The sequence below is a fragment of the Cetorhinus maximus genome, chromosome 8, assembly GCF_964194155.1.
Source record: "Cetorhinus maximus chromosome 8, sCetMax3.hap1.1, whole genome shotgun sequence".
In the NCBI taxonomy this organism is placed as follows: Eukaryota; Metazoa; Chordata; class Chondrichthyes; order Lamniformes; family Cetorhinidae; genus Cetorhinus; species Cetorhinus maximus.
Genome location: NC_135886.1, coordinates 115,417,612 through 115,443,824, shown reverse-complemented (window position 1 = coordinate 115,443,824; position 26,213 = coordinate 115,417,612). Strand labels below are relative to the sequence as shown.

At 43.9% G+C, this 26,213-nt stretch overlaps 1 protein-coding gene and 1 long non-coding RNA gene across 2 annotated transcripts in view; one reads left to right on the top strand and one right to left on the bottom strand.

Moving 5' to 3' along the window:
- Window positions 1-2,173: 2,173 nt before the first annotated feature.
- LOC144683900 (E3 ubiquitin-protein ligase MSL2-like) overlaps window positions 2,174-26,213 on the top strand; it is a 29,880-nt gene continuing 5,840 nt past the window's right edge. Inside the window, exon 1 of the mRNA XM_078547453.1 lies at window positions 2,174-2,387. Coding sequence (XP_078403579.1) covers window positions 2,225-2,387 — 163 coding nt within the window. The 5' untranslated portion in view covers window positions 2,174-2,224. The remainder of the gene's footprint in view (window positions 2,388-26,213) is intronic.
- Window positions 7,805-23,720, bottom strand: LOC144683902 (uncharacterized). The gene is made up of 3 exons (XR_013577361.1): window positions 23,667-23,720; window positions 23,306-23,414; window positions 7,805-7,950 (listed from the first exon to the last, which is right to left on the bottom strand). It is a non-coding gene; the product is annotated as an uncharacterized LOC144683902 (long non-coding RNA).

The following is a 26,213-nucleotide window of genomic DNA, read 5'->3' as shown; positions in this document are numbered from 1 at the left end:
TACATAAAGCACTTTAAGACATTCCTAAACACTTAGATAAAAACAAAAAGCTAAAAGCTACTGCGGATGCTGGAAATCCAAAACAAAAACAGAATTACCTGGAAAAACTCAGCAGGTCTGGCAGCATCTTCCTAAACACTTCATAGCTAATGAAGTACTTTTGAAGTGCAGTCATTGTTGTAATGTAGGCAAGTGTGGCAGCGAATCCTACAAAATGAAATAAATGACTAGATAATTGGAAATATAACCCAGCTAGTTACTGCTGTATTTCTTGACCATTGTGACACCTGGGTAAGTCCGGGCCACAGAGTAAGATGTTATATTAGCAAATATAATGGCATGATGCTTCCCCATTGTTACCTGATATACAAGGTCATGGAAGAAAGGTAAGTGATGGGAGCAATCGTCCTGTGGATCCTTTGCATCCTAAACTTGTGGATGGTGGTTTCAGCCAAACCCAGGAGTAGTTTCCTCTACAGTAGAGAAGAAACTGGATACAGTATTGAGTGGTGAAGGAGCATAGTAGATTCGTAAATTGGATTTTTTTGATGAACAACTCAGTGGATTGTCTTGATCCTTTTTTTTGTTGAAGTTTCAACTCAAAAACAATGTAATTGAAACCATGTGGTTATTTATAAATTCTGAAAAGTGTCCATTATAAATTCACAAGTTAAAGATAAATCGTTGATATGAATAATTCTCCATGTCAGATGTGTTCTCTCTTCTGTATGGGGTCACAATTCTGCTATCTCAAACAAGGTAACTGGTCCTGCAGAGCTGGTCTTGATTTAATGCTTTGGTATCAGTGTGGTTTAGTGGTGGTACACTTGAATCAGAAGGCTCAAAGCCCCACTTCAGATACCTGAACACAATCTAAGTTGACATATGACAGTGCAGTAGGGAGCACTTGCTGTCTTTCGGATAAGATATTAAACTGAGGCCCTGTCAGCCCTCAGATGAAAGTAATTGATCCTATGGAACTATTCAAAACATGGGAGGGGAGTGTTCCTGCTGTCTTCCCTGATAATTGTGTGCCAACCAACATCACTCTTAAAAGAAAAAAGACATTCTGGCCTTTGACTCATTGTTTGTGAGAACTTATTGTATGAAATTTGGCTCCTGTGTTTCCTACATTATTATAATGACTATATTTGAGAAAGTATTTTAATGGTTGTGATGTGCTGTGTGTAGTCGTTCAAAGCACTACATATGTGCAGGTTTTTAAAACTGATCAAAACTTATCTGTACAACAGACTTGAGCAAAGTTATAGCTCATGGCATAAAAGGAACAGCAACATGGATACAAAATTGGCCAAGTGAGCAAGTAATGGTTAATGGATGTTTCTTGGGCTGGAGGAAGATTTGTAGTGGAGTTGGTATTGGGACTCTTGCTTTTCCTGAAATATATTAATGATATAGACCTTGGTGTACAGGGAACACTTTCAAAATTTGTGGATGATACACAACTTGGAAACATTGTAAACCGTGAGGAGGACAGTGTAGAACTTCAAAAGGCCATAGACAAGTTGGTGGGATAGGTGGCAGATGACAGTAAATAAGGTACTGCTCTAAAGGAAGGGGGTGCATAAGCCATTAAAGGTGGCAGGGCAGGTTGAGAGAGTGGTTAACAAAGCATACAGTATCCTAGGCTTTAATAGGGGTATAGAGTATAAGACCAAGGAGAATGTTGAACTTGTAAGACACTAGTTAGACCTTAGCTAGAGTATTGTGTACAGTTCTGGGTGCTACATTTTAGGAAGGAGAAGAGGTTTATGAAAATGGATCCAGGAATAAGAAACTTCAGTTATGAAGATAGATTCGAGAAGTTGGGACTCTTTTCCTTGGAGAAAAGGAGGCTCAGAAGAGATCTGATAGAAGTATTCAAAATCATGAGGGCCCTGGACAGAGTAAATGGGAGTAAACTTTCCATCTCTTGAGTTTCCCTGATGTCGGTTAAATGGCCGCCTCGTCACTAACCGACCCAAACTATTTGAACTGAGAATCTCCCGCCAAGAGCCAGATTGACATTGTAACTGGCCAATCGACACCCGGCTGCTGTCAGATTCCCACTTTCATTGGCTGGTGCCTGCTCTGGATTATCCAATCGAAATGAAAGGGGGGTGGGGGGAGAAATTGTTGACGAAGGTGGTGGAGGGAAGCTAGGGGTGGGGTTTTGCTGCCCCCTGCATTCTCCCTGTTACCGTCCATTTTGTTTTCCCCCCATATGGCGGTGATGAATCCGGTCATCGCCACTGAGATTTATATCGCCGCCTGCCGCTGTGCGATGTTGCTGTCGGCGAGGAGCGGCGCCGAGGTGGAGCAGGTGCAGGCGGATCTGTGTCGGTTGCTGCCCTACCTGCGCCAGTCGCTTTCTTGCGTCGTGTGTGGTAAGCGGAGCGGCTTCGATCAATACAAGTCACCCCCCCGGGGAACTGAATGCTCAGGCGGCTTAACCTCATAATAACTCGCGACACGACCTAAAAGTCAGTGAGTGAGTCAGTGGCGGCAATGGATGGTCAACTGGTGCTTCTCAATTGGAAGCCTGTTGCAGGCGGATGAAACATCTGCACCGCCCTGTCGGGGAGAATGGAGTTGTTTTTCAGATGTCACCACATACTTCAACCCTATCCACCCCACCAAAAATAATCTCATTGCTTTGGTCACTGGCACATGAGGGGGAATCCCTGGAATTGGGAAAGAGCACGATTGATCCCTAGCCTTGTAACACTGGTTTAAGGAAACGGGACTGGCATTTTCAGCCTACTGACTACGTTGATCTCGTCCCAGCACATGATCTGCTTTAGCGCATCGTTTTGCTATACTGGGGGAATGCTGCATTGTTGAAATACGACTTTTCCAATTAGATGTTAAACTAAGGCCCCACCTGCCTGTATAAGGTACATGCAAGAGATGGCTTTGCATCAATAAGTTGTTTTCTTAGCAAATATCCAACACGTAAACACCACCAACAGAAAACACATGATTGGTTAACCAGCCCATTTGTTGTTTGTGGGATGTTAATGTGCAGTGTCGTCTTTGTTCATAATTTTTTGTTTTCTTACACTGACTGTGAAAAGAGGCCTAGTCGTTGCCTCAAATGCAATTCTATTTTTAACCTGTTCTAGGAATATAAAGCTCATCACCTCCAAAACTTTACAGCTAAGTATCTCAACACAGCAGGTTGTTTGTTAGATCCTCTCAGCAGATGCTGTCAGACCTGCTGAGTTTTTCCAGGTATTTTTGGTTTTGTTTCGGATTTCCAGCATCCGCAGTATTTTGCTTTTATCTTAGTGTTTGTTAGTTACTTGCTGATTCAGAGTTGTGACATGAACAAACTGATCTTATGCTGGAACATCTCGTTCTAGTTGGATGTTAGACATGACTGGCAAAATTTGTTTCAAATCTATATACTGTACCAAGCTAGTTTCAAGAAGGCGAAAAAGGATTTAGATTTCACAGATGAACATGCCAGCTTTTTTCGTTCAGTGCCTATGTTTCCTTTGCTAAATGTTTTGAAAAGGAGCATGAAAACATCATTGAAAGATTCTGCTCCCCATTTTCAGTTTAATAACCTCTTCTGAACTAAATGTCTAACTAATTGCCTAAACTATTGCCCCATGCTGAATTTCATTATGATGACTTTGGAAAACATTGCAGTGCCGGTTTTCTCAGGTGCAAGATAAAGTGCAGACCATGTTATGCATGATTAATGAAAATCAAATCCATGCCTTTGTTGCCCTTGAACCTGTTATATCAACAACAGCTTGTATGTATAAAGCACCTTTAACATAAACTATGCCAAAACACTTCACAGAATCTCACAGTGCAGAAGAGGCCCTTCGGCCCATCGAGTCTGCACCGACACATGAGAAACACCTGACCTACCTACCTAATCCCATTTACCAGCACTTGGCCCATAGCCTTGAATGTTATGATGTGCCAAGTGCTCATCCAGATACTTTTTAAAGGATGTGAGGCAACCCGTCTCCACCACCCTCGCAGGCAGTGCATTCCAGACCGTCACCACGCTCTGGGTAAAAGGTTTTTCCTCACATCCTCCCTAAACCTTCTGCCCCTCACCTTGAACTTATGTCCCCACATGACTAGCCCTTCAACTAAGGGGAACAGTTGCTCCCTATCCATCCTGTCCATGCCCCTCATAATCTTGTACACCTCGAGGGTCGTCCCTCAGTCTTCTCTGCTCCAACGAAAACAACCCAAATCTATCAAACCTCTCTTCGTAACTTAAATGTTTCATCCCAGGCAACATCCTGGTGAATCTCTTCTGCACCCCCTCCAGTGCAATCAAATCCTTCCTATAATGTCGCGACCAGAACTGCACACAGTACTCCAGCTGTGGCCTCACCAAGGTTCTATACAACTCCAACATGATCTCCCTACTTTTGTAAACTATGCCTCGATTGATAAAGGCAAGTGTCCCATTTGCCTTTTTCATCACCCCACTAACATGCCCCTCCGCCAAGGTCTCTTTGTTCCTCAGAACTTCCTAGTATCATGCTGTTCATTGAATACTTCCTTGTCAAATTACTCCTTCCAAAGTGTATCACCTCACACTTTTCAGGGTTAAATTCCATCTGCCACTTATCTGCCCATTTGACCATCCTGTCTATATCTTCCTGTAGCCCAAGATACTCAACCTCACTGTTAACCACCCGGCCAATCTTTGTGTTATCCGCAAACTTACTAATCCTACCTCCTACATAGTCATCTATGTCCTTTATATAAATGACGAATAATAAGGGACCCAGCACAGATCCCTGTAGTACCCCATTGGACACTGGCTTCCAGACACTAAGGCAGCCTTCTGTCATCACGCCCTGTCTCCTACAACTAAGCCAATTTTGAATCCACCTTATCAAATCACCCTGTATCCCATGTGCATTTGCCTTCTTTATAAGTCTCCCATGTGGCACCTTGTCAAAGGCTTTGCTGAAATCCATATAAACTACATCAATTGCACTACCGTCATCTACACACCTGGTCACCTCCTCAAAAAATTCAATCAAATTTGTTAGGCATGACCTCCCTCTGACAAAGCCATGCTGACTATCCCTGATCAAACCTTGCCTCTCCAAGTGGAGATAGATTCTCTCCTTCAGAATTTTCTCCCAATAGTTTCCCTACCACTGACGTGAGACTCACTGGCCTGTAGTTCCCTGGCTTATCTCCACAACCCTTCTTAAATACCGGAACCACATTAACTGTTCTCCAGTCCTCTGGCACCTCCCCCGTGGCCAGAGAGGAATTAAAAATTTGGGTCAGAGCCCCTGTGATCTCCTCCCTTGCCTCCCTCAGCAGACTGGGACACAAAACATCCAGACCTGGAGATTTGTCCTCTTTTAAGCCTGCCAACACCTCCAAGCCTTGTTACTCCCTATGTCAATTTGCTCAAGAATCTTGCAGTCTCTCTCCCCGAGTTCGATACCTTCATCCTCATTCTCTTGGGTGAAGACGGATGTGAAGTATTCGTTCAACAGGAATGTTCTAAAGCCAAGATTGACATTCAGCTGCATAGGAGATATTAGGGCAGATGACCAAACGCTTGGTCAGAGGTGTGTTTTTAAAATTGTCTTAAAGGAGGATGGAGAGGTAGCAAGGTTTAGGGAGATTACAGAGATAGGAAGGTGGGAGACCATGGAGAGATTGAAAACCAAGATGGAGAATTTTGAAATGGAGGCATTGCTTAACTTGGAGCCAATGTAGGTTGGCAAACACAAGGGATATTGGGTGAATGGGACACAGGCAGTAAAGTTTTGGATGATCTCGTGTTTACAGAGGGTGGAATGTGGGATGCTGGCTCGGAATGCATTGGAATAGTCAAGTCTAGAGAAAGCTTTTAACAGAAGATAAACTGAAGCAAGGACGGAGTCGAGCGATGTTATGGAAGTAGAGATAGGCAGTCTTAATGATGATGCAGATCGGTGGTCAGAAACTTGTCTCGGGATCAAACGTGTCACCAAAGTTGCAAACAGACTGGTTTAGCCTCAGACAGTTGCTAGGGAGAGCAATGGGGGTGATAGCTAGGGAATGGAGTTTGTGGTTTCGGCTGTCCCAATGTTTAATTGGAGGAAATTTCTGCCCATCAGTCGGACAAGTGTTCTGACAATTTAGAAAAAGTGGAGGTGAGGTAGAGCTGGATGTTGTCATGTGAAAACTAACTCTGTGGTATTGGATGATGCCATCAAGGGGTAGCATGTAGATGAGAAATAGTTGTGGGGGTGGGGTCATGGTTAGATCCTCAGAAAATCAGAGGTAATGGTGTGCAAAGCCATTCCAAATGATTAAAAATATAAGAATGGAACCAGGCGAGTATAGTCCCACCCTACTGGATAACGATGAGAGGCATTGGAGGATGATGGTGTGGCCAGCTATGTCAAAGGCTACAGACTGGTTGAGAGGATGAGGATGTATCGTTTACCTTTGTTACCATCAAAGGATGCCACTTGTGACTTTAAGAGCCCTTTTGGTGTTAGCCCTTTTGGTGTTAGCCATTTTGGTACTGCGGCAGGAGCGGAAGCCTAATTGGAGGGATTCCATTCTGGAGTTTCGGGAAAGATGGGGAACAGATTTGAGAGGCTAAAACATGTTCAAGAACTTTTGAGAGGTAAGGGAGGTTGGAGATGGGGCAATAGTTTGCTAGGATGGGTTGGCTTTTTGAGGGCAGGGGTAATGACGGCAGATTTGAAACAGAGGGACACTAATTGAAAAGAGAGACCGTTAACAAAATCAGCTACTGTGGGAGCTAGGAAGGGAAGTTGGGTGGTAGGCAGTTTAGTGGGATAGATTTGAGGGAGCAGGAGGTGGAACTCATAGGCAGGATGAGTTTGGAGAAGACAAGAGGGGAGATGGGAAAGATTAAAGAACAATGCAAGTTCAAGACTGTAGAGCAGGGAGAAACCTTAGAGAAAGTTTGGCTTGATGGCTTAAGGGAAGGGAGGAATGTAGCAGAGGTAGCTAAATGGATGGCCTCAATCTTAGTGATAAAGAAGTCCTTGCACTTGTTTCTGGAGGGATTATTTATACAATGCTCTCTTTGGTGGACTTTTATGGTGGAGTTTAATTCATTTGTGATGGTTTATTCAGTAAAATTGACATCAAGGAGCCTTACAGCCTTTCAGGGCATTATTAATACATTAGTTAATTAAAAAAGAAAAAAAGATTTGTATTTACACTTCATAAATTCCTTTTCAGGACATGTCAACAAAGTACTTTTTAAAGTGTTACTATTTTAATGTAGGCCATTAATTTAATGGCAGCCAATTTGCATGTAGCAAGTCTCCACAAATAACAATGTGACTATCACCAGATAATCAACATTGCAAATAAACAAACTGAGGGATAAATATTGGCCAGGACGCCAGGATAACTCCTGTACTCTTCTTTGAAATTGTTCATGGGATCTTTTACATCCACTTCAATACAAGGTGTCAGCCTTGGCTCAATGGAGGTAGTCTCTTCTGCATATAAAGATTGTGGGTTCAAGTCTCACTTCAAAGATTTCATATAGTACAAGCTGACACTACAGTGCAATATTGAGGGAGATTCCATCTTTTAGATTGATGTTAAACTGAAGTTCTGTCTGCTCTCTCAGGTAGATGTAAAAGGTTCCATGAATTCAAAGAAGAGCTGCAAAGTTATGGTGTCTTGGCCAATATTTATCCCTCAACCAACATCACTAAACAGGTATTGTTGGATCAACTGTAGTTAGCCTACTTCCTTTCATTGTTGACTTTGAGTGGCTCTTAGTGCATTCAGAGGCTTCAGTGACAGATCCCATCACAAAGTTAGTTACACAAAGCTCATGGTAGCAGCAAAGCTCAAGTAGTCTCTGTCTGTTTTCATTTATCTTTCGGATGCCATGACATCCAAGGAACTTGACAGGCTGATCATTGACATCATCATCATGACACCAGCTCACAGAACAGATCACTGAAAGAAAAACATTTTTTATATTTATTCTTTCACGGGATGTGGGCATCACTAGCAAGGCCAGCATTTGTTTCCCACCCCTAATTGCTCTTGAATTGAGTGGCTTTCAATCTGTAGACTAGAAAATCAACTGCTCCCCCATCTTGCTCAAACAATAAGAAATCCTCTTTAATTAGGCAACCTCTACTGACTCATGGCCCCCCCACCGGGCTTGTTTCAGAAGTTTCCTCCCCCCACCATCTGCCTGCTGCATGGACCTACCTCCAACTCCAACATTTCAGAGGGCAGATAAGAGTCAACCACATTTCTCTGGATCTGGAGTCACATGTAGGCCAGGTCAGGTAGGGAGGGCAGATTTCCTTCCCTAAAGGACATTAATGAATCAGGTGGGTTTTTATGACAAGCGATGATGGTTTCATCGTCACCATTATTGGGATTAGCTTTCAATTCCAGATTTTTTGATTAAATGAATTCAAATCCCACCAGCTGCTTTGGTGGGATTTGAACCCAAGTTCCGATTAGCCTGGGCCGACTGGTCGAGTGACAATGTGTGGAGAGAAATAGCATTACTGTTTCATATCAATGACTTTTCATCAGACCAGAGGAAAAATAGGAATGTAAAAGTTTTTATGTCAGTAGAATTGAGGAGCAGGCAGAAAGAACAGAAGAGAATGTCTGTGAAAGGATGGAGGCTAAGAGAGAGTAACTAACAAAAGATTTCATGGTGAAAAAGCCAAAAAGAGTGGTAATGGGTATAATAAAGAAATAAAAGATATATAAACCCAGAAAATGCTGGAAAAACTCAGCTGGTCTGGCAGCATCTGTGGAGAGAGAAACAGAGTTAACGTTTTGAGTCCAATATGACCCTTCTTCAGAACTGAAAAGAGGGAAGAGGGAGAAATTATGGGTTTAATGCTGTTGAAAAATGGGGAGCGGCAGGTGGAGCAAAATAGAAAGCCAGGATAGCTTAGAAGGTGAGGGAGGTTAAACGACAAAGATGTCATGGAACTCAAGGCAAAGTGAGTGGTAATGATGGTATTAAAATCTAAAGCTTTGGCCCAGAGTAGCAGAATAAAGGTCTGCCTGAAAGCAAAATAGCAGAATGCATTACTAGCAGAGAAAGGGTCAATGCTGTCTGAAAGCAAAAAGCATGAGAACATGATGCAGACTGACATTTGGGGGAGAGTTTAAAATGGAGAACAGAGTTCATAGTCTGAAATTGTTGAACTTAACGTTGAGTCCAGAAGGCTGTAAAGTACCTAGTCGGAAGATGAGGTGCTGTTCCTCCAGCTTGTGTTGTGCTTCACTGGAACATTGTAGCAGGCAGAGGGCAGAAATTTGAGCAGAGAGCAAGATGGTGAATTAAAATAGCAAGTGACTGGAAGGTCAGGGTTACGCTTATGAACTGAGCGAAGGTATTTACAAAGTGGTCACTCAGTCTGCAGTTTCTCTCTAATGTAGAGGAGACCACATTCTGAGCAGTGAATACAGTAGATTAAATTGAAAGAAGTGCAAGTAAATCGTTGCTTCACCTGAAAGGAATGTTTGGGATCTTGGACGGTGAGGAGGTAAAGGGACAGGTGTTACAGCCCCTGCGATTGCTCGAGGAGGTGCTGTGGGGAGGAGGATGAGGTGTTAGGGGTGATAGAGGAGTAGATTGGGGTGTCACAGAGTGAATGGTCCCTTCGGAATGCTGATAGGGGAGGTGGGGGGAAGCTGTGTTTAGTAGTGGCATCATGCTGGAGTTGGTGGAAATGGAGGAGGGTGATCCGTCGAATACAGAGGTTGATGGGGTGGAAAATGAGGACAAGAGGAATCATATTGTGGTTCTGGGAGGGAGGGGAAGGAGTGAGGGCAGAAGTGTGAGAAATTGGTCAGACACGGTTGAGGGCCCTGTCAGCTGAGGAAAAAGGACAACATGTCAGAAGTGATATTGTGGAAGGTAGCATCATCAGAACAGAAGTGACGGAGAAACTGGTAGAATGGAGTCCTTACAGGCAGCAGGTTGTAAGGAAGTATAGTCAAGATAGCTGTGGGAGTCATTGGGCATATAATGAATATTGGTAGACAATCTATCACCAGAACTGGAGACAGTGAAGTCGGGGAAGGGAGACCATGTGAAGGTGAGAGAGAGGGGTGAAAATTGGAAGCAAATTGATGAATTTTTCCAGTTCCAGATTATGAAGTCATCAATGTACTGGGAAAAGAGGGGGCCGGCCTGAGTAGGAATGAAACAAGAAATGCATAACTACCCACCCACTTTGGAGGAGTTAAAGGAGAAATTGTTATTTTTAATTATTCATTCATGGGATGTTGGCTATGTCAGCATTTATTGCCATTCTTCAGAGGGCATTTAAGAGTCAATGATATTGCTGTGGGAGTGGTTTCATTCCAGATTTTTTTGGAATTCAAATTTTACCATCTGCCATGGTGGGATTTGAACCCAGGTCCCCAGAGCATTACCCTGGGCCTCTGGAATACCAGTACAATGACAAAACCACTATGCCACCGTCTCCCCTTGTTTAATGAGAGAACAAGTTTAGCCAGGCGGAGTGGGCGATGGTGGATGGGGATTGTTCAGGTCTTTATTCATGGAAGAAGCACAGAACTCTCGAGGTGTTCTGGTGAGGAATGGAGATGTAGAAAGATTGGACATCCATACTGAAGAGGAGGTGGTTAGGGACAGGAAACTGGAAATTGTTGAAATGAAGTAGGGTGTCAGAAGAATCACAAATGTAGGTGGGAAGAAACTGGACAAGGGGAGAAAAAAATGAGTCATAGGAAGAAATAATTTCAGTGGGGCAACAACAGACTGAAATGATGGGTCTACCAGGACAGTCCTGTTTTTGGACTTTGGGAATGAGGTAGAAGTGAACTGGTCAAGTTTGGGGGACTAAGAGTAATAGATCTTGTCTTATGTTCCATGACATCTTTGTTATTTAATCACTCCCATCCTCTAACCTATCCCTGAATTTCTTTTTTGCTCCACCTGCCTCTCCCCCGTTTTTCAACAGTTTAAAACCCATCACACTCCTACCTCTTCAGTTCTGAAGAAGTCATATTGGACTCGAAATGTTAATCCTGTTTCACTCTTCACAGATGTTGCCAGATCTCTTGAGTTTTCCCAGCTTTTTCTGTTTTAATTTCAGATTTCCAGCATCTGCAGTATTTTGCTTTTATTAAATAAAAGATATATCCAGATGAGGCATGAATGGCTACTTGGCAGCCTGAATCTGAATGCAACATGAAGGGATAATGAAAGAAACAAAACAAGTTTAAAGGTTTTCTTTGTTTCACCTGATGATGCACATTCACATATTGCCTTGATATTAGTACACATAACAAAATTTGTTCCACACATGGATGGAAAAAAATAGAGGCAACATTGCTTGGCACTACCTGAAGAAAAGCTGAGTTCTGCTATCCTGGCCAATATTTACCATTCAACCAGCATCGTTAAAAAGAGTATCTGGTCATGCATCTGTTGCAAGCCCAAGAAAAGGAATAAAAGAAAACTTGCCTTTTAAAAAATGAAGTTTGAACCTTCAGAGACCCGAAACTATAAGTCCCAGTAGGCCTCAATGGTTTCTGTGTATGTGCCAGCCCTGGAATGGCTGCACAAACGCAGATCGTTCCTTTTTCCGATCTTCGGGTGGATCTGCGCGTGTGCCAGCCAGAGAATTGCTGCACATGCACAGCTGGTCAGGATTCACGCCTTTAAGCCAGTAAATGGCCCTATGCACATGCGCAGTTGGTTCTTTTTTATTTATTTAAAGGGAGCCCTGCACCTACACAGAACACGAAACGAAAACAAAAGTGAAACAGGGTAAAAAGATCAGATGACTCAGAAGAAAAACGGCATTCTCGAGATAGCCACAGAGGAGACAGGGCGGGAACTGCAGAGAGCAGATTTCCCAGAAGAAAGTCCCAGAAACCAGTGGGTGGGACTAAAGGTCCCAGGAAGACTGAAGTCAAGGGAAAAGAACAGGAATCTGAGCAAGGTCCTGTTCAGCGAAGTTAAAGTAAGGAGCAGAGGAAAAGGCTCCAAATTAAAGCGAGAAAGCAGTGGGGAGCAGAACCAAGGCAAATTGGGCTTGCAAGAAACGAGAAGATCTGAGGAGACAGCCAAAAGTTGGTGACTCCTTCCTCCAGACTTGTGAAGCAGTGGTGTTCTGTTGGCATAGCTGAGTATCCTAGAGAGTGCGTGGAAGGCAAAGCTTAAATGCACATGACAATCCAGGGGAGAGGAACATAGGAAGGAGAGATCGAAGCCTGGAGGTGAATCCTTGTTGAATACGTTCGAGAGAAAGTGTCTCTTGGGAGAAGATTCCAAGGTGAGTCCTTCGAGTGTGTCAATTGGAAACCCCCGTGTGAAAGACAGAGTTTCTATGAGACCAGTTGACTCTCAGTGTCTCTGGGGGAGTTGATGAGAGATCCACAGCATCTGCTTTGGCTCTGTCACTTGATCTTGGAGCGTGTTGTGTCCGACCACAGGTCGCCTATTGGTGAACATCAGACTATAAGATAGATTTTTTTGTAACTTGTGTTATTCTTATGAATCTGTATATATCTGTTAAGGTATGGTTGTGGGTGAAGGAGTAATGTAACATAGTTTATATTTTTCTTGTTTCATAAATGTTTTATCCTTTTGTTTAAAAGCACATCAGCAGACTCTGACTTTGTTCAGTAGCCACTCTCATGTTTCTAATTAAAAATTAAAAGTTAGGATCTATCAAGCCAGACTGCACCCTGGAATCTGACTTGTCCAGTAGTAACATCAGCTGGGATCATGGCATATCTCATTGGTGTTATGTGGCCTTGTTTGTGTAAATTGGCTGCCCTGTTATCCTGCTTTATGACAGTTACCGCACTTCAAAAACGCTTTGGGACATCTTGCTAAGGTGAAGACAATTTGTGATCTCATAATTTTTATTCAAACACTATCTTGTACCTGTAAACATGCCCCAGGCCATTGCTGCAGGAGTTCCTCAGAGTAGTGTCATAGGCCCAAGCATCTTCAGCTGCTTCATCAGTAACTGACAGATCAGAATTGGGTTGTTTTCTGATGATTGCACAGTGTTCTGTATCATTTTCATTTTCTCTTACACTAAAGTACCCTGTGCTGGCATGCAGCAAGATTTAGACAAATTCAAGCTTGAACTAATAAGTGGCAAGTAACATTTGTGCCACATAAGTGCTAGGCAATCTCTAACAAGAGAGAATCTGACCATCTCCCTTTGATATTCAACAGCTTTACTATCACTGAATACCCCAACATCAACATCCTGGGAGTTAAACATTGACCAGGAACTTAACTTGACCAGCCATATAAATTCTGTGGCTACAAGAGCAGGTCAGAGGCTTGGAATTCTGCACCAAGTAACTCAATCTGTCCATTATCTACAAGGTACAAGTGAAGAGTATGTTGCGATACTCTCCACTTGCTTGGATGAGTGCAACTCCAACAACACTCACGAAGCTGAACACTACCCAGGATAAAACAGCCTGCTTGGTCAGTACCTCATTCATCACCTTAAACTTCTGCTCCCTCCACTACTAGCACACAATCACAGAATCAGAAGAGGCCCTTCGGCTCATCGAGTCTGCACTGACACAATCACAGCAGTATGTACCGTATACAAGATACCCTGCACCAACTAGCCAAGGCTCCTTTGATAGCACTTTGCAATCTGTGACCTCTACCATTTAGAAGAACAGGGACAGTGGACACATGGGAATATCCACCTGAAAGTTCCCCTCCAAGCCACACATTGGAACTATATTATGGCTCCTTCACTGTCACTAGGTCAAAATCCTGGAGCTCCATCCCTATTGGCACTGTCAGTGTACCTACACCAGATGAACTGCTGAAGTTTGAGAAGGTGGCTCCCCCCTGCTTTTTTAAGGGTAACTGGAGATGGGCAATAAATGTTGGCAGCAAAACACTTACATCCCACAAAAGAATAAAAAAAGCATTGAATCTAACTTCTGGATGAAGGAATTGAAGAGTGGACTACATTTCAAATTAGATACATAAAAGACCCTGCAAAATGTGCTCACATGGATTTTGGATTCCTTCCATTATATTGGCGAGGCTATGCAGCAAGAAAGCTACTATTTGACCTAAGAAAGCTACTAAACTTGATCTGGAACACTAATGTTGTTTGGTAAAATAGTAGCACTTGCCTCCTTGTTATCAATGATGGGCAAAAATGTTTTGCAACATGAATAGTGTAGTATACATTTAACTGGACCAGCTGTACAAATGCTGTGGCTACAAGGACAGAGGTTGGGTATTCTACAGTGTATAATTAACTTGATTCTTCAAAGCCTTTCCACCAAATACAAGATCTAAATCAGGAGTGCAATGGAATACACTCCACTTGCTTGGATGAGTGCAGCTTCAACAAGATTGAAGAAGCTCAACATCATTCAGGACAAAGCAGCCTGTTTGATTGGCATCTTATCCACTACACTGTCCACTATACTAATGTTCACTCCCTCCATCACTAGTACACCATAGCTGCAGTACTATCTACAAGATGCAACTTGCCAAGACTTCTTCAAACTTATCTCCAAACCAAAGACATCTACCACCTAGAAGGATAAGGGCAGCAGATTCAAGGTAACACCACAACCTTCAAGTTCCCCTCTAAGTCATGCATCATCCTGACTTGGGAATATATCACCAATCCTTGACAGTTAAGAGGGTCAAAACACTGGAACATAGAGCACTTTGGGTGTACCTGCATCACATGGACTTCAGTCGTTCGAGAAGGCAGCTCAACACCACCTTCTCAAGGGCAATTAGGGAAGGGAATAAATGCTTTCTTTGCCAGCAATACCCACAATCCGATGAACAAATAAAAAAAAAGGGATAACAGCCTGGGCAAAGAACCAATAAAGTTACCATTGTGCTTTCTCCTTATTATGACTCTCCCATTCAGATTGCCCATAATATCTCTTTGATCTTTAGCATGGCTTTTTAGTATCCAGGATACATTTTTTAAACCTGAGACAACCTATTTTGCAGCCCTCCATTACTTCATCCATGTTTTTATTCTTTGTGAATGTGCCTAAAGATCTGCACATTACCAATAGGAAGTGAATGGATAGCAAGTGGTAGCCAAATAACTTTAAAAGCATGTGGTAGCTAGTTATTTCTCTATGTGATGCATTACAATTGAGTCATATTCTCTGGTCCGCACGAGTACTTGGGTTACTGACCGTGAGAGCATGCCCAGCTGATGTTTTTTCCCTATGTAGCATGGGTTACTAAGACATTTCATTGTACCAGGAATGTGGTTGCAGCCCCCATAGATTTTGTTGCAAATCTTTTCCCAAATTACACTGGCAGAACTTATCATCCATCTTTGTTCAGGAAGGGCACCTAAAAAATCAAACATTTTGTTCGGTAGCTAATCCAAACCTGGGATTTCCATTTCAACACTCCACCCTGCTCTCATGCTCACATGTCCGTCCTTGACCTGCTGCAATGTTCCAGTGAAGCTCAACGCAAACTGGAGGAACAGCACCTCATCTTCCGACTAGGCACTCTACAGCCTTCCGGACTGAATATTGAGTTCAACAATTTCAGGTCATGAACTCTCTCTTCCATCCCCACGCCCTTTAGCCATTTCGATCCCTTCCCCCCACCCCACCCGCACTAGGGCCATCTGCCACTAGCTTGCTTCCCTTAATGTCCCCATTAGCACATCCTTTAGATAATATCACCACCGTCAACACCCCTTTGTCCTTTTGTCTATGACATCTTTGGCAGTCTCTTCTTGGCCTCCACCTATCACTGGCCCCCTATCAAGCTCTCCTGTCCTACCCCCTTCTACCAGCTTATATTTCACCTCATTTCTATATGCCTTAGTTCTGATGAAGGGTCATACGGACTCGAAACGTCAACTGTATCCCTCTCTGCAGATGCTGTCAGACCTGCTGAGTTTTTCCAGGTATCTTTGTTTTTGTTCTAGATTTCCAGCATCCATAGTATTTTGCTTTTATCTTAGTGTTTAATTTGACTGCCACCTCTCTTCAAGGAATGTCTACCTTGAAGAAGTATTGCTCTTCTCTCTGACAGGATTTCCGCCTATCTCTTTTGCCCTGTTCACCTTCATTGCTTTCCATTTTTCTCCTGGTGTTTGACAAGGTGTTTACTAAAACTTGCTTTCACAGCCATATTTCATTCCTCAGTGACTGTCTCCATCTCCGACTTACCCCACGTGGATTCCAACTGAAGTTCCACCTCTCATGTTTCGAACCCACCCAGGATTACAGGTATCTCCGGGACATACAACGCTCCTTGGACTGCATCCTGAGATCCACACTCAGTGCCATGCGCCGCCATATGAACACACTCGACCCCTCACTCCAGCAGCACCGATGCACCCTATTTCTAAGCTGTCCTTACCCCCAGTTTCATTTTATTCTTCGTCTCATCCGACGCCTCATTGACACCAACGCCCATCCAGGACCCTCCACCCCTGCCCATCCCTCTGTCCCCATCCCGTCTTCCAATCCCAGCCCCACCGTGTATTCACCATACCCTCTGACCTTCCCCTCTCTGATGCTGAACGTTCAGTGCTCAGCAAAGGACTCAGTGTCATACCCTTACGCCCTCATCTCAATGAATTTCGGGCTCGGCACGATGCTGAGCTCTTCTGCCACCTTCGTCTCCGTGCTCACTTCTTTGGGCAGGAGTCCTCTCCCCATTCAACGGATCCTTTTACCCACCTCCAATATTCTCCCTCCACCTGGACCCCTCCCTCTGGATTTTTACCTGCTCTTGATCTTATCATTAAGAACTGTCGGCGTGACATCAGTTGTCTCAATTTCTCTGCTCCTCTCACCCACTCTAACCTGTCTCTTTCTGAACTTGCCACACTCCGCTCTCTCAGGTCCAACCCTGACTTTGTCATCAAACCTGCTGACAAGGGTGGTGCTGCTGTTGTCTGGCGCACTGACCTCTACCTCGCAGAGGCTGAGTGTCAACTCGCAGACACTTCCTCCTACCTCCCCCTGGACCATGACACCACCACTGAACATGAAGCCATTGTTTCCAGGACTGTCACTGACCTCATCGGCTCTGGAGATCTTCCATCCACAGCTTCCAACCTCATAATCTCCCAACCTCGGACGGCCCGCATCTACCTCCTACCCAAAATCCACAAACAGGACTGTCCCGGCAGACCGATCGTGTCAGCCTGTTCCTGCTCCACAGAACTCATCTCTTGCTATCTTGACTCCATTCTCTCTCCCCTTGTCCAGTCGCTTCCCACCTACATCCACGATTCCTCTCACGCCCTACATCATATCAACAATTTCCAGTTCCCTGGCCCCAACCGCCTCCTCTTCACCATGGACGTCCAATCCCTCTACATTTCCATCCCCCACCAGGATGGTCTGAAGGCTCTCCGCTTCTTCCTCGAACAGAGGCCCGAACAATCCCCATCCACCACTATTCTCCTCCGTCTGACTGAACTTGTTCCCTCACTCAACAATTTCTCCTTAAACTCCTCTTACTTCCTCCAGATAAGAAGTGTGGCTATGGGTACCCGCATGGGCCCCAGTTATGCCTGTCTCTTTATGGGGTATGTGGAACATTCTTTGTTCCAGTCCTCCCACAACTCTTTCCGGTACATCGATGACTGCTTTGGTGCCGCTTCATGCTCTCGTCTGGATCTGGAAAAATGTATTAATTTTGCTTCCAATTTCCACCCCTCCATCATTTTCACATGGTTTATCACTGACACTTCCCTTCCCTTCCTTGATCTCTCAGTCTCAATTTCTGGTGATAGACTGTCCACCAATATTCATTACAAGCCTACCAACTTCCGCAGCTACCTCGACTACAGCTCCTCACACCCCGCTTCCTGTAAGGACTCCATCCCATTCTCTCAGTTCCTTCGCCTCTGTCGCATCTGTTCTGATGATGCCACTTTCAAAAACAGTTCCTCTGACATGTCTTCCTTCTTCCTTAACCGAGGTTTTCCAGCCACGGTGGTTGACAGGGTCCTCAACCGTGTCCGGCCCATCTCCCGCGCATCCGCCCTCACACCTTCCTCTCCCAGAACCATGATAGGGTCCCCCTTGTCCTCACTTATCACCCCAACAGCCTCCGCATTCAAAGGATCATTTTCCGCCAACTCCAGCATGATGTCACTACCAAACGCATCTTCCCTTCACCCCCCGGCGGCATTCCGCAGGGTTTGTTCCCTCCGGGACACCCTGGTCCGCTCCTCCATCACCCCATACACCTCAACTCCCTCCCACGGCACCTCCCCATGCAACCGCAGAAGGTGCAATACCTGCCCCTTTACTTCCCCCCCTCCTCACCATCTAAGGGCCCAAATACTCCTTTCAAGTGAAGCAGCATTTCACTTGCACTTCCCTCAATTTAGCCTACTGCATTCGCTGCTCCCAATGCGGTCTCCTCTACATTGGAGAGACCAAACGCAGACTGGGTGACCGTTTTGCGGAACACCTTCGGTTTGTCAGCAAGCATGACCCAGACCTCCCTGTCGCTTGCCATTTCAACACACCACCCTGCTCTCATGCCCACATGTCCGTCCTTGGCCTGTTGCAATGTTCCAGTGAAGCTCAACACAAACTGGAGGAACAGCACCTCATCTTCCGACTAGGCACTCTACAGCCTTCCGGACTGAATATTGAGTTCAACAATTTTAGATCATGAACTCTCTCCTCCATCCTCACCCGCTTTCTGATCCCCCTTTTTCCAATAATTTATAATTTTTTTTTTTACAACTATATTTTTTTCTTTTCCCTCCTATTTTAAAATTTATTTCGATCTATTCTTTCATCTCCACCTTTTAGCCCATTTCGATCCCTTCCCCCAACCCCGCACGAGGGCCATCTGCCATCTTGCTTCCCTTAATGTCTCCGTTAGCATAACCTTTAGATAATATCACCACCGTCAACACCCCTTTGTCCTTTTGTCTATGACATCTTTGGCAGTCTCTTCTTGGCCTCCACCTATCACTGGCCCCCTATCGAGCTCTCCTGTCCCACCCCCTTCTACCAATTTATATTTAATCTCATTTCTATTCGTCTTAGTTCTGATGAAGGGTCATACGGACCCGAAACGCCAACTGTATCCCTCTCTGCAGATGCTGTCAGACCTGCTGAGTTTTTCCAGGTATTTTTTTTGTTCTGGGATTTAAGTGGTAACTAAGCCATTTGAATATCAGGTTTCTCATGTTTAAGATTAGTCAAAGATGACCATGTTCGTCATCTGGAGTGTTTGGTAGGATTCCAGTGGGTATGTACGTGACTGCTAAGGCTGATCTGCGCCTGGAAGGTTGTGCTGCAAATAGGACTGGATATCACAGACAATTGAGTTTACACCGTAGTAATAGGCTGGGCAAAGAGAGTATGTTTCTAGCAGAACTGGGGGAGATCAATACAAAATAGTTACTAATAAATCCAATAGGGAAATCAGAGAAAATGTCTACCTGGAAAGTGATAAGACTAGAGCTCAGTAGCACATGGAATAATTTAGGTTAATGGTATGCATTCATTTAAGGGAAAGCTAGATAAGCATATGAGGCAGAAGGGAATAGACAGTCTTGTTGATTGAGTTAGATGAAAAAAGATAGAAGGAGGCTTAATTGGAACATAAATGCCAGCATACACTGGTTGAACTGAATGGCTTGTTTTTGTGCTATGCATTCTATAAATGAGGACAAGCGAACCAAACCTTAGTCGGAGAATTAGGGAGAGAAGTTTAGACAGGTAATGCTAAATTTAGGGCCGATGCAGCTGAAGGCACGTTCACGTATGGTGGAGTACAGAAAACCTGGGATGCGCAAGGGGACAGAATGGTAGAAGCACAGAGACCCTTGAGGGTCGTGGATTGGCAGAGGTTACAAAGACATGGACAGGCAAAGCCACATGGGGCTTTGAAAACAAGGCTGAGAATTTTAAAATCAAATTGCCACACCACAAGTCAATGTAGGTCAATGAACATAGGGTTGATTGGTGAACAGGATTTGCTGCAAACTAGGATATGGGCAACAGAGCTTTGGATGAATTCAAGCTTATGGAGGCTGCAAGATGGGAGAATCAGGAGAGCATTGGAATAGTTCTGGCACAGATGAGGTTTTCAGCCACAAAAGAAATTCACCAGTACACAGCCATTAGCTATTTTTATTCTAAAACTGAACTTTAAACAGATTAATAACCTGGTTGTACATTATGTTACTGCATTAATTCCTTGTTAATTAGGAACTACAAGGGAAACTAGAGCTCATGTCACTTAGGCCGTGTCCATGTCATGGACCTCTCAGGAATAGAAGTTTCTCAATACTATTCTACAAGAGAGCTAATTAATGTAACAAGTGTGTTTTCACTAACCATTTTCAAATTAGGCTGAGAGTTCAAATTGATGAGTACTTTCTCCCTGTTGTGCCGGAAATTGGCTTCGATATTTTGGCTGTAGAACATCTTTAAGGATTTTTAATTATCCATTATTATGTTAAGAAACGAGGACTAATGTCAGGTCATGAACTGTACGTTTGGTCGCTTTTGACTTCCCTGTCAGGACATCTTTGATTTCAAAGAAAATGGAGGAATGCTCCTTTGCTTCTCATGTTATTAAACTTAATATACTAATTTAAATTTTTGTTTGTTGTTGGCATGGGAGAAAGGGTTAGAATAATATAGGCTAGAAAATTGAGTGTAGGAGAATGAAGGGAATAAACCATGAGCTTAATTAAAACTGTTATCATTTTCTGTTTACCGGAATTAGTCAGCACTTTAGCCAAGCCATTCCAGTGCAGCTATGACATTGCTATTGACTCAGCAGGGTAGAAAATAAAAATAAAATACTGCGGATGCTGGAAATCTGAAATAAAAACAGAAAATGCTGGAAAAACACAGCAGGCTTGGCAGCATCTGTGGAGAGAGAAAAAGAGTTAAAGTTTCAAGTCCATATAGCTCTTCTTCAGAGCTGATGATACTAAACTTAAATTAGTATATTGTATTCTATTAGTATATAGCTCTGAAGAAGGGTCATATGGACTCAAAGTTAACTCTCTTTCTCTCTCCACAGATGCTGCCAGATCTGCTGAGTTTTTCCAACATTTTTTGTTCTTATTGTATAGGGTAGAGAATTGTCCCCAGGTATATCCTATGGGCAAGAAGCAGAACAAATTAAACCTGGACAATTATCATTCTGTGTCAGTCTTCCCACACTTGTCAGCAGTTTACACCTAATCTGTGCTGAGTTCAGATTCTGCCAGAACTGTCTGGTTCCAGATGTGGATGCAAGAGACTCTGATTGATAAGTAGTAATTAATGCTTGTGTCGTGTAAGTGCCAAGAAAAGGCCTAACCATTTTACCTAACTTTCAATAACAGCATCATCACAAACTCTGCCACTGTCTACATCCTAGGATTTACTAGTAACCATAATAATGCTAGATCAGCCACAGTAAACTCCCATGGCCACAAGAAGAGGCTGGGCACACCGCAGAAAGTGGCTCACTTCCAAACTCTTCCCCATCTGCAAGGCATGCTTGTGATGGAATACTCACCACTTGCCTAGGTGCAGCCATTACAAAATTCCAGAACTTCAACACCATCCATGACAAAACTGGCTGCTTGACTGGCACCTCTGCTTTATAGTGCAAGTTAACATTACGGAGACAGCTTTGCCTCCAATTTGCAAACCCTACTGACTTGAACATGTATTGCTGGTCCCTCATTATTGCTGGATATTGATCCTGTTTTTTCTGGGAGAGCAGTAATTAATGGAGAAGGCCTAGTACCATCTCCTCAGGGCAATAAATATAGGCTGGGAAGTGCTATTCACATCCCAAGTACACATGTAAAAAAAATTAAAAACCAGATTCACTCATAGCTTGATATAATAACCCCAGAATAAATATACTATGTTTGGACAGCTGGCTGAGGAAGAAATAAAGCCACTTAATTAAAATGCAAATATCTTGTGTATTTTATTTGTATGTATGTTTGGCGGCTCATTTTTGTTGAAGACATTTACATTTTGTATCTTGACTTTTTTTGAAAAATATATCTCTTGCACAAATTGGGTGATCCATATAAAATCTTCAGGACAAATCACCATACAAAGCTTACTATTCTGGGACTTTGTGATTGGTCCAGTTTGTACTACTGTTCAGTGTAGCTGATGTGGTTGTTATTTTTCTGTCTTCCACCGAAAGTTGTTAAATCTGTAACCTCTTTAATTCCTTGCTCATTCTCTGACTGGTTATTGAGTCTGTTTGACTTTTTATCGCCTAAGCCACAGTCCATTGAAGTGTTTACTCTACACCTTAATAAAGGTAAACTTGCATTTATATAAGCACACCCTCAGGGTATCTCAGTGTGCTTTACAAGCAGAACTGAGTAAAGTTAGGAGAGGGGTGAAATATAAGCTGGTTTAAGGTGGGGGGTGGGGGGGGAGAGAAGTTGCCGGGGGTGTTGGTTGTAGGGACAAGCAAGCAGTGATAGGAGCAGATAATCAAAAGATGTCACAAAGGAACAAAGACGTGTAAAAGGTGGTGATATTATCTAAGAGAATGTGCTAATTAAGAATGGATGGCAGGACACTCAAGGTACAGCTCTAGTGGGGTTGGGGTGGAAAGACTGACAGGGCATTACAGTTATAGATTTAAAAATAATGGAAATATCTTTTCTTCTCCGCCGATGCTGCCAGACCTGAGTTTTTCCAGGTAATTCTGTTTTTGTTTTGGATTTCCAGCATCCGCAGTAGTTTTTTGTTTTTATCTCTGTAGTTAATTTATTTTACTGGTGTTGATTGAGAAATGTTGACCATGATACTGGGATAACACCTTCCTCTTCAAATCATTTCATAGGATCTTTTAAGTCAATTTAAGTAGACAGAATAGGACCTCATCTCATTTTAAAAGACAAATTTGCAAAGGGTGTGAGGGGCCATCATATAACCAGTAGTCAAAATGCAGAGAATTTTCTGTTCAGTCCTTGGGCCCATTACATTTTACCTAAATATTGAATTGATAAGGAAAAGGGAACAAGAGTTCTCCAACTTGAGTGGCCTGAAAACCAAAAAAAAATTGAGTAAAAACACCCAGTAATCCACATTCTGATGCTGTTCTTTTTTGAAACAGAATAAAACAATAATTGACCACAATTGATTGGAAATTTGATTACAGATCTACTATTCTTTGGAGTGAGAATTGTATTTAGTCTTGTGCAATGCTTGTGAATTTTATATCGTACAATATTGTGTCAATATTAAAACAGCTAATTTACTTCAATTTCATACCTTTCTTAATTTGAAGCCTTAGATAAAAAGAAGCTTATTTGAAATTTACATGACTTACTTAGAACTGAAGTCACCCTGGTCATTCTCTGAATACTTTCCAAGGCATCCATATCCTGCTTTACAGTGTAGACGAGGAAGGCTTTTTGGCCACTCTGAATTCATCCACCCTGAAAGATCCAAATGTCCCCTCATTTCAGTATTGAGTTTTTTAAATGATTGAAAGGTTTTTGCCTTCATTACTCATAGCTGGAAGTTTATTCCACACTTCGATGGTCCTGTGTGCAAGGAGGTATTTGCTGATACTGATCCTAAAATTATCTTATACTAGTTTGAACCTATGACTCCTAGTTTTACACTTCAGTTTAATTTAAAATAACATTCCTGGATAACCTTAATATACCTGTAAAATTTCTTTATACCTTTAGGAGATCACTTCTCAGGTGTGCTGAAAAATCAGTTATATCTAGTCTTTCCTCATAACTCGGACCATTGGTGCTAGGCTTTATTCTGTTGTCTCTGCTATGCACTGCCTCCTGTATTAAAAGGTTTGTCTTGTTTCTTGGCACCCAGAACTTGATGTAGTATTCAAGATGTTGTCTGACAAGCCACAATGCTTTTTGATCTTTAATTCCTTTGATTTATTTGCTGTTATAGTTCAGCACTCTCTCAGCTTTGTTGATTGCATTAGTCAAAAATGTTTAGTGTTGAGACTAAGGGCAGAATTGCCCCAGATCTGCACTAAGTGTTGTAGTGGGCAGGAAAAAGGATGTTTTAGCTGCTGGCTGCAATGGCGGGTTTCACGCCATATCGTCCCAATCCTGACTCATTAATCATGCATTCCTGGGAAACACACCAAGTCTCTGGTGGTGTGTCCTCTGATTGCCCGCCTTGCCGTCACCTCAGTCCTCCAGTAAACTGGGTGCCATATTTAAAAGCTGCCCCTGTAAAGAGCTAGCACTCTTCAAGGGAAAGAAGCTGCTGTGAACTGATGGCTGGCAAAGGGAGGAAACATGCTGCCGTCAGATATAGCGACACCTCCCTTGAGCGCCGACTGGACACGGTGGAGGCTTGCTGGGATGTCCTCTACCCCTGCCCTGGGCGGAGGCCAGTCAGCAAGGTTATCGATCCAGCATGGGAGACATTGTCAGGGGTGGTCAGCGCCAATGCTCTGCAAAAGATGATAGCCACCCAGTCCAGAAAGAAGATGAATGGTCTCATCCGTTCCACCAGGGTAAGTCACTCTTGTTGCTTTCAACTCTCACACTCGCACATCCATCACACATCCACAGGGATCTCACATTTCAAAGGACAATACCAATAACTCTCACATATACCCTCGCATCTCCATCAGACTCTTATCCTCGAGTTCATGTCCTCATCCTGTGCATGGCTCTGCTCATCACACAAACATTCTATGCAGTACCATGCATCCTGCTCACACTCTCTACATCTGTTTTCATGCAGGAGAAGCTGGCTCACAGCAGCAGGGAGAGGTCCCAGGCCAGGGTTTGGGGGGGGGGTGGTGGCGGGGGTGGGGGAGGGTGGAGTGGCCCACATTAGGCCCCTTACTCACTTTGAGGAACGTGCCATCATGCTTTCTGGTGAGGACATGGTCCTTGCCTGGAGTGACAGTTAGGTCTGTGGCGAACACCCATGTCAGGATCCTGCACCACAACATCTGTCTCTCAACACAACTGTGAGTGCTCTCTCTCCTGCTTTTTGACTCTGCTGCCATGCACTAATCATCTCTACTTTGGTTCACAACGAACTCTGTCAAGCGTCCAAAACCAGCCAGCTCTCTCTCCTGCTTTTTGACTCTGCTGCCATGCACTAATCATCTCTACTTTGGTTCACAACGAGCTCTGTCAAGCGACCAAAACCAGCCAGCCAGTCCCTCAGCTCCATCCAGGTCCTCACCTCCAGCCAAGAGGACACCTCCTCCATTGAAGAGCTGGATATAAGCAGCCTGGAAGACCGGTTACAGTGTTGACCCACACCCCCTACCAGCACAGAGAGACACATCTCAGTGGGACCTAGATGTGGAGTAGGCTCAGGTTCACAATCTTGTGGTCACCTCACGGACATGTATCCAGAACAGGGGGAGGCAGGTTCAGCTGAGTTCCATGGCATGTGGAGGACTGCTGGGGAAGAGGCATCTGTGAGGTCTGAGTCAGATGATGTGCCTCTGGATTCGGCCTTCCAACTCATCGTGGAGAGTCAGCAGAAGGCAGGGGAACATCACGCAGAGCTGTTGGAAGCCCTCAACAGAGTGGCACGTGATTTGGAGGAGTGTATCGTCTATCTGCTATCTGATGAAATGGTGCCCAGATGTGCGCGTAAGGAAGTCTCCATGGGAAGGATGGCAGGCGCCACAGAAACCCTGGTCCAGCAGAACGTGGAGATGTGTGCAGACCTGCACTCCATCCCGGTAGCAATAGGTGAGTTCCTGCAGTGGCAACACAAGAAGGAAATGGGGCACCATGCTCCTTCCCCTCAAGGAGTCAGGCTGGAGCCCTCAGGCACCTGAAGGAAGGAGGAGCGGCAGCTGGACACCCCTGGGTCATCCACTCTGGAATCTCTGAGGCTGTCCTCTCCCTCTGAGTCCCCTTTGCCTGTGACCCCCTCAGTCTCATCCTCTGTCACCACAGGAGGACAGCCAAAGCAAGCAGGGCTCCAAAGGCCTCGGTTCTCCAGAGGACCCACTCCGAAATCATCAGAGGCAACAGGGCCAACCATTGTACAGGCTGCCTGCACCCCTACCCCTGTTGCAGATGTCAGAGAAGTTAAGAGTTTCTGATCACAAATGGTTGCATGGGTGAACACATTTTGTCGCTTTATAATGGGAAAATATACTCACTTTCACGGAATAATGTGTAATTGTGTGATTCAGCTTCATTTACGGGCTTTGCAAGTCCTCCCCCTGCATCCCTTTCCCCCCCGCCACACTAACACTTCAGCTGCACACA